The 9,170-nt window shown below is 41.5% G+C and overlaps 1 protein-coding gene across 1 annotated transcript; it reads right to left on the bottom strand.

The window, feature by feature from the left end:
• Positions 1 to 4,443: 4,443 nt before the first annotated feature.
• On the bottom strand, positions 4,444 to 8,888 carry GPR33 (G protein-coupled receptor 33). The gene is made up of 2 exons (XM_007451261.1): positions 8,746 to 8,888; positions 4,444 to 5,481 (listed from the first exon to the last, which is right to left on the bottom strand). Exon 2 carries the CDS (start codon positions 5,464 to 5,466, stop codon positions 4,444 to 4,446), a length of 1,023 nt encoding a protein of 340 aa, XP_007451323.1. The 5' UTR covers positions 5,467 to 5,481; positions 8,746 to 8,888.
• Between the last annotated feature and the right edge of the window lie 282 nt (positions 8,889 to 9,170).

The following is a 9,170-nucleotide window of genomic DNA, read 5'->3' as shown; positions in this document are numbered from 1 at the left end:
TCCGGGGGTTCAGCTTTGGATTTGGCCCTGCCTCTGCGTGTAGGTCGCCGGAGGGCGTCTGTTCCTCAGTCAGACAGGATGGGGTTAAAGTGGCAGCTGATTCGGGGGCCCTGGCTCACTCAGGCCGGGGGGAGGGAGGGGTATGGAGTGTGGGGCGAGCCTGCGGTGGCAGAGGCCGGCGTGACGTTACACCAGCCTGAGGCGCTCCGTGTGTTCTCCTGGGGAAGTTGTCCCTGGATCACAGGACCCTGTCAGTGGCGGGCTGCACAGGCTCCCGGGAGGGGAGGTGTGGAGAGTGACCTGCTCGTACACAGGCTTCTTGGTGGCGGCAGCAGCAGCCTTAGCGTCTCATGCCAGTCTCTGGGGTCCGCGCTGATAGCCGCGGCTCGCGCCCATCTCTGGAGCTCCTTTAAGCAGCTCTTAATCCCCTCTCCTCGCGCACCAGGAAACAAAGAGGCAAGAAAAAGTCTCTTGCCTCCTCGGCAGCTCCAGACCTTTTCCGGACTCCCTCCCAGCTAGCCGTGGTGCACTAACCCCCTGCAGGCTGTGTTCACGCCGCGAGCCTCTGTCCTCTCCCTGCCTCCGACCGAAGCCCGAGCCTCAGCTCCCAGCCCCGCCCGCCCCGGGGGAGCAGACAAGCCTCTCGGCCTGGTGAGTGCCGGTCGGCACCGATCCTCTGCGCGGGAATCTCCCCGCTTTGTCCTCCGCACCCCCGTTGCTGCGCTCCCCTCCGCGGCTCCGAAGCTCCCCGCTCCGCCTCACGCAATCTGTGCGGGAATCTCTCCGCTTTGCCCTCCGCGCCCCTGTTGCTGTGCTGTCCTCCGCGGCTCCGAAGCTCCCCGCTCCGCCTCCCGCCGTCTCCGCCCGCGAAGGGGCTTCTAGTGTGTGGAGACCTTTCCTCCTTCACGGCTCCCTCCCACTGGTGCAGGTCCCGAGCCTATTCTTTGTCTCTGTTTTTTCTTTTTTCTTTTGCTCTACCCAGGTACGTGGGGGGGGTTTCTTGCCTTTTGGGAGGTCTGAGGTCTTCTGCCAGCGTTCAGTAGGTGTTCTGTAGGAGTTGTTTCACGTGTAGATGTATTTCTGGTGTATATGTGGGGAGGAAGGTGATCTCCACGTCTTACTCTTTCGCCATCTTGAAGCTCCTCCAGGAGCCATTTCTTGAGGCAAGAACATAAGCTAGCATTTGAAACCTATCTTTAATCATCTCTGTATTCTGTTCTTGAGCCAGTTTGAGGCTAATATAATGAAGCAGGTTCATATAATTTGACGCTAATAGGCACACTGTTTTAATACACTGTCTCCACACACAATTTCCACAAAGGAAAGCCACTAATTCTTTGTTTATAAACCTCTTGGGTCCAGAGAATTCACAGTAGTGAGGATGTTGATGAGATCAACACAACCATAACAAGCAGGTTTTCTAAAAGTTAACCATAGTTTTAAGGGAAATTAAAAAATACATTTGGGGAGAATTTTCTCAAGTTTACACCCTACTTTTTAAAATTGAAGTGACTTCTTAAAAAACTGTCCTCATAATATCTTATACTTATGTAGTGTTTTATATTTTAGAAGTAATTTCATATACATAATCTCATTCAGAGCTGTCCCATATTATAGATGAGGAAGGTAAGGCCCAGAAAATGTAGATAACCTGCCCCCAAGAAAACACCAAGCTAGAGGCAAAGCCAGACCACCACCCAAATCTCCTGATTACAAGTTCAATGCTTTTTCTTTTTTTACATTGTATGTGGATCCTGACATTTTCTAGGAACTTCTGTTTGATTTTTGCCGCAAATATAGTGAATTCTGATGAAATAAATGGACTATGTATATCTGGGCTGGAAGCCCTGCCTCACAGCCTCCTAACAGTGATGTCAGGCAGTGGGTAGGGTGATTAAGAGCATGGATTGATTCTAGCACCAGACTGCCTGGGCTTTGCAATACTGGCTCTTCCACTTGCTTACTGTGTGGCCTTGGGCAAGTGCTTCAGTTTCACAGCCTGTAAAATAGTGATAACAATGTGATCTACTTCACAGAATTGCTGTGGGATTAAGTGAGGTACTATTTGTAAAGCATTTTGAGCCATGCCTGGGCACAAGGTAAGTGTGATGTAAATCTTTTTAAAATAAAAATCTGGTTCAATCCTATTATTTTATACCCAAAGTCCTTTTTCAAATCACATATTGTGATGATCCATGTTCAATTTTCATTAAGTATATTTTACTGGATATCACTTACATGTAGTACTATAGAAAAGAAATAGTGTGATTGATAGGCTTCTCTCTGTCCTTGAGGAGTTTACAGTCTATAGAGAGATGAACAAAGTTCATAAAAGAGCCCGGAAAGAACACTTCCTTGTTTGTTACTGTAGCAAATGTGAGGAGGGAGACCAAAGGCTCTGTGGCTGTTAGGTTTCCAAAGTAGGATTCTTGTTTCAAAGAATCATTATGTTCCATCCAATAACTTGCTTTCTTAAGTCCTGCATCATAAACTCCAGTGGGCTTGGCAGGCCCTGGGAGAGTGTGTGGAGGGAAGGAGCAGCAGCCCCTTCTTGCTGAAGGGCCACTCAGAGCCACAGCCTGGTCTTCCATCCTACTTCTCTGTCTCTGGGACACTATTCAAGGCTCCAAAACTTGAAATAGGGGCCAAAAATGAAACTGTTCACCTACCCAAAATTTTTTGTCCCTTATATTCAAAGTGAGAGAGGCCAAGCCTCTAGTTCCCCAAGAAAGCAGTGATGCCAAGTCAATTAGCAGAATTTCTAGGGCATAGAACTATTATTACTTTCCCACTATGAAAAGTTAGTAATGAAAATTAATTTCCCTTCCTCTCTGTAACCCTTTGTAATTAATATCATCCTTTTGGGTGATTTTTGAGGAGGATGTACGCCTGTGGCTTGGAATTGCCTGTGCAAAGCTAGCTGAAATATTTAGGGACTGAGTTTGCGTTGTGACCTAAATATCTGCCTTCTGTATTAGTTTATCTAGATAGAACTATCTACTGATTGATATATGTTGACCGACAGATAGAACTAACTAAATATATAAAAGGTAATAGGTCACTGATACTATGTGGTCCTACATAACTTAGGTGCTGTAATATTTTTCAAAAACTTGATGCAAAACTTGAAAACCAGGGAAACAAAGTTAATTTTGTTATTGCTATTTTAGAATTAAATGTACGGTGACATTACCCAGGCAGGCTCACAAACATTTATAATTTTGTTAGTCCCATATTTCTGTGACAGCTTAATCCATAAATATTAAAAAGACATTTAAAGTATCTTTATACTTAAAACATTAAAGTATAAATTCTTTATTCTTTAACAAGGAGATGACAAGATGAGTGCCTTGTCATCTCCACGTTAAATTTTGTTCATACCAATTAAATAATTTAGGTGCTATCTGAATAAAGACCTTGGTCTAAATGTCTATTTGGTAGAAAATTCCATGACAGAAAATTCAGATTGATGGGTTCTATTGGTATTCAGAAAATGATATCCCTATAGCCTCAAAAATCAAAGGGTAAGAATCACATTTGCATCAGCTCACACCAACTAGGATGGCTATAATTGAAAAAAAGGAAAATAATAGGTGTTGGTGAGGGTATGGAGAAACTAGAACTTTTGTACATTGCTGATGAGAATGCAACATGGTACAGCTGTTGTGGAAAAAAGTGGCAATTCCTCAAAAACTTAAACATAGAATTGCCACATGACCCAGCAATTCAAAATAATTGAAAATAAAGACTCAAACAGACACTTGTACACCAGTGTTCATGGTAGCATTATTCACAATAGCCAAAAGGTGGAAACAACTCAAATGTCTCTCAACAGAAGAATGGATAAACAAAATGTGCTATATACATGTAACAGAATATTATTTAGCCATAAAGAGAATGAAGTTCTGATACATGTTACAACATGGATGAACCTTGAAAACATTATGCTAAGTTAAATAAGCCAGACACAAAAGGAGAAATATTGTATGATTCCACTTATATGGAATATCTAGAATAGCAAATTCATGGAGATAGAAAGCAGATTGGAGGATATGAGGAGCTAGGGGAAAGGGCCGGGGGTAGGGGCGTGAAAGAGGAGTTATTGTTTAATGGGTAGAGTTTCTCTTTTGGGTGATAAAAAATTTTGGAAATGGATAGTTGTGATGGTTGCAAAATATTGTGAATTTAGGTCATGCCACTAAAATGTACAATGAAAAATGGTGTTATATGTTATATATATTTTACCACAACAAAAGTAAAAAAAAAAAATCACATTTGCAACATCACCCATCACATTTTACAGCCCTTATAATATTCATAGATCTAACTATAGTACAGCCCAGGTGTCTCTCTAATATAGGGACTATATTATACAAGAGTTGAGGGTCTGTCTCTGGTGATATCATTGACCAAGAATCCATTCTTTGCTCTGGGATCCAGAATTTAAATATCGGCTTCTGAATTTAGGTTTTGTGTCCTTTCTTCCAAAGAATCTTCACTGAATGTTGACTCAAAAAGAGCAAGAACAGACTTCTTGAAAACCTTTCTGAAGTTCTCCCCAGTAAATAGGTAGAGTGTGGGAGAAAAGACAGTATTGAAAGAAGTAGTTATCACTGTGAGTATCAGAGTCAACTGGAAAAGTAGTGATCTGTTCTTAGTGAGAATTAAACCTTGGTATACATGGTAGGGCATCCAACACACAAAGAAAGAGATAACGGCAGTCATCATGACTTTGAAGGGCTTGTTGGATTTGAAGAGGCTCCTCTCTTTCATCTTTCTGGCTACTCTTTCATAACAAAAGGTGATGATGAGGAAAGGCAGAAGGAAGCCCAGCAAGAAGCGGCTGCTGAAACAGGCTACATGAATCCATTTTCTTAATGTTTGCATCTTTTTGCCTTCCCAGTTAGTAGACACGGCATAGTTATTCTGGCAGGTCACTCTTCCTTTATGGTCATCATGTGCCTCCCTGAAAACCACATAGGGCATGCTGAGGGCAGTGGCAAATATCCAGACTCCCAGGATGATGCTGGAAACCCAGCGTGGGGTTCGGTGCAGCTGTGACCACACCGGGTGAAGAGCGAGAAGATAACGATCGATGCTGATGGCTGAGAGGAAGAAAACAGAGGCAAACATCCCTGCAGACAAAATGCTATTGAAGACCTTGCATGTGGCCATTCCAAAGCTCCAGTGGTTTTCCTGAAGGTAGGAGATGGCCAGAAATGGCAAAAATAATGTTGAAATAAAATAAGAGAGAATGAGATGAAAATATAAGAGAGTATTAACAGCCTTTTTCATTTTGAATTTTAGCACCCATAGGTAGAAACCATTGGTGATAGTGCCAATTATAAATGACGTGAACAAAAGAAGTGCAACAATCACTTTTGAGGCAGGTGTTGGAATGTGAATGCTGTTTCTCATTAAAGTAGAGACATTGAGCAGGTAATCATTAGAGTTGATCAGATCCATAATTGGAATGAGAAACTGAAAATAACAACAAAAAAGAAGGAAAAGAAATGGTTAAATATAGAAATTAAAATAGTAATTTTTGCATATTCATAGTCAAAATGACAATATTTTTTAAATGACAAACAATATTTTTACAATAATACAAATCAGATATTTTTCTTTTATTTTGTGTGAGGAATTAAGATCAGATTAATTTGGGCATCAAAAATAGAAATACTACAGATGCAATGAAATTAATGTGAAATAGAAATAAGTTTGGAATATTCTGACTTCGTTAAGTAATTAATTTAGGCAGCTAAAAATATCCTATTTAGGGAATTCTCTGGCAATCCAGTGGTTAGGACTACATGCTTCCACTGCATGGGGCATGAGTTTTATCCCAGGTCGGGTAATTAAGATCCCTTGTGGGGCTTCCTTGGTGGCGCAGTGGTTGAGAGTCCGCCTGCTGATGCAGGGGACACGGGTAAAAAAGATCCCGTGTGCCACCTTGGCTCAGCCAAAAAAAAAAACAAAAAAACTTCTATTTAGACATTAACCAGAAGTCTGACCCTTCTTGATGGGCACAGATTCTTGAATAAGTCAGTGAAGAATCAGTTTTACTTGACTAAGACTTGGTCAGGGCAATGTTACAAACGAAATTGAATAACAAAGATGACAACAATGGCTGCAAGTTAGTAATCATAGGGAGCTATAATTAGATTTCTCCCATGAGCTAATTATATATAGTAAATGCTACTACCTAGTATTCTAACACTCAGCACATAACAGTAAGAACTGATATTCATACAGGAGCCCTTCGGCACCGTAAGATTGTGAAGTACCTTCAAAATCATCAATGAAAGAGGAAAGTGTATGGTAGAATATAGCAGTAGTTCTTTCTTACTTGGGGAGGGGAAAGACAGAGGAGTCAAGGAACTGATACTTATCCAGTACTTGTTGTATGCAGGAAACTTTATATAAAAATAATTTCTTTTTTTCCATACAAAGGCAAATGTTTAAACAGCGGAGAAAGTGGGGCTTACAGGGGTTAAATTTCATATTCAACATCTCCCACCATACCTCCACTGTGGCAGGTGGGGAACCCTATAAATGCTTTATGTTACTTCTTTGAAAACTGGTAATTCATGTGTAGAGTATTTTGATAACGCTCCATGAAATGGAGTATTTGATTATCCAAAATATCCCATTTCTTGAATAACTGCTCCTATAGTATTGAAAATATAAATGTGAGAATATTTGGGAAAATAGCTATTATAACAGAGTCACATCAACAAACTGTTTTTTGATAAATTGGATAAAGCAAAGGAAATTACTAATGATTTTTTTCACTAATCAAAAACATCCTAAGAATATACAGAGAGAAGAAATAAAATAATTGCTATTAAAACCATAACTACCTTAATTCTGCTGGTTAAGGGAGTTGCAAAAATTTCCCCCGAAGTAGAAAAATGGTTCTCTTCAGGAAGATACCTTGGTAGTCTGTTTGGGAATAAAAAGTGAAGTTTTGGGACATGGAATGGATAGGCAATGATGAGTGAAAGAGTGGGAGCCCAAGGAAGAGGCTGGGTGAAGGTCCTGGGACCATGAGAAGAGGGGGAGGAGGGAGGATGGTCTTCAGAGAGGGGCCCCAGGAAAACACAGCAGGAGGCTAGGAGGCTTGCAGAGGAGGAAGGGTCAATGACATATTGAGAAGCAGAGATGACACAGGGGATTTAAAATAAGGAATGTCTAATATTTAATTTTAATCCATTTTCTATGGTTTGACATGGTGTAATGTCTCCCTTAACCTCATTAATCACAAATTCTTGTGTTGGTGGTTGCTCTGGGGAACGGAAAGAAAAGAGCTTGTGTTCCCCATTTGGGAAGGAGTAGGATGGAGAGAAGAGGCCAGTAGCGGGAGGTGAGATGTTAATGAGATGATGAATATGGTGGAAACTGTATAGACAATGGGGCTTGAGTAGACAAGGAGAAACAAAATCCCACGGAGGATTTCTGATACTGTGTGTGTATGGCATGTGTGTGTCTATTTGTGTGTGTGTGTATGTGTCTGTAGTCTGTCTATATATCTGTGGTGCATTTGTGTGTATGTATGTGCATATATGGTGTGTGTCTCTGTGGTGTGTGTGTATCTCTAGTGTGTGTATAAATTCATGGGGTGTGTGTGGAGCTGTGTGTGTGTGTGTGTATCTGTGGTCTGTGCAAGTGTGGTGTATTTGTGTGTGGTCTCTGTGGTATCTGCGGTCTGTGTGTATTTATCTGTGCAGTGTGTATATGTGTAGTGTTTTTATGTCTGGGTGTGTGTGCGTATGTGTGTGGTCTCTCTGTGTATGTGCATACAAGAAACTGAATTATAGGGAAGATTTTATTAAAAATTGTGTGGCTCAGCTCTGTATAGAAGGGCATCTGAAAGTAATGCAGGACTTGAGCAAAAGCAACACTGGTAGTCGTTCTGAAGAGCATATAAAGTTTCCTAAGAACTTTGATTTATTGCACATGACCAGGAGATTTCTTCATCCTTAAACATCTTTTAAAACGGTTTTGAAGTATAAATTCTTATAAATTAGTGGGGCAGAACTGGGGCTCTGGCATCCCACAGAAGTGGGTTTCGATCCTACCTCTACCACTTAAACAGCTCTGTGATTTGCGACTCTTAACTCTGAGCCCCTTTCACCTTGTAAACCCTGGTGACTTTTTATGAGGGCTAAGCGAGATAATGTATATGAACCACTTAGCTCCCTTCATGGCACATATTAAGCATTCAGGAACATTTTACCCCTTAGTTTGCTCAACTTGTTTTGTTTTTTTTTTGGCCACATTGGGTGGCATGCGGGATCTTAGTTTGCCTGACCAGGGATTGAACCCTCGGACCCGCACCCCCTGCGGTGAAATCGTGAATTCTTAACCATTTGACCACCAGGGAAGTCCCCTCGATTTGTTATATTAAGGCTAGCAAGAGCCTCATTTTGCCCTTTTAATGTCATATTTCTTTCCTTCCCAAAGCCCCCTACTGAATTCTAGAGTACCACCAGGGATTTCTGAAAAAATCTAAATGTTCATCTATAGGGGCAGAGGCTGTCAGATTTAGAGTTATTTTGAAACCTTGCTATAGTGACAGCTTTAGCGCAAGTGGCTTTCAGGAAGACCCCGCCTGGGCTTGGGGACATCGAGCTACTATGGGGGAGGGAGCCACAAAAACCTCGGGAAACTGATCTGGAGAAAGCCTAGAGACTCTATTCAGATGATAGCTGTAGGATAAAGCTGCTTGCTCAGGAATCTTACCTTGGAGTTATATCTTCATGCCAGATGGTCTTGGGAAGGCCAGAGGGACTCTATATCAGCAATCTCCTCTCCAGGGACAGAGGCAAAAGTCAGTGACACTTTGCCTTCATCTCATCTCATCTGCCTTTCTTCTTGCTGATGCTACTCCCCAGCCTTGAACCTACTATTTAAATACTCAGTGACTTCTTGACGTTTCCCTGTTCCTTTTTCTGCGGAATGTGTGCTATAGAGGCATACTTCTTCAAATCATTTCTCCATTTCAAGGAAAGATTACAAAAATTCCATAAACAAAGTTATTCTATTTAAGTTATTCTGTTTAAGTGCTGTTATTCCATAACAAAGCTTGTTTCTGGTGTTAAAACACTGATTAAAAATTACCTTCCCATATTTGGTCATCCCACCAGGCACCCACGCTGCCTCGATTC

The sequence above is a fragment of the Lipotes vexillifer genome, unplaced genomic scaffold (genome assembly GCF_000442215.2).
Source record: "Lipotes vexillifer unplaced genomic scaffold, Lipotes_vexillifer_v1.1 scaffold1765, whole genome shotgun sequence".
In the NCBI taxonomy this organism is placed as follows: domain Eukaryota; kingdom Metazoa; phylum Chordata; class Mammalia; order Artiodactyla; family Lipotidae; genus Lipotes; species Lipotes vexillifer.
This window is presented reverse-complemented; position numbering and strand designations above follow the sequence as displayed.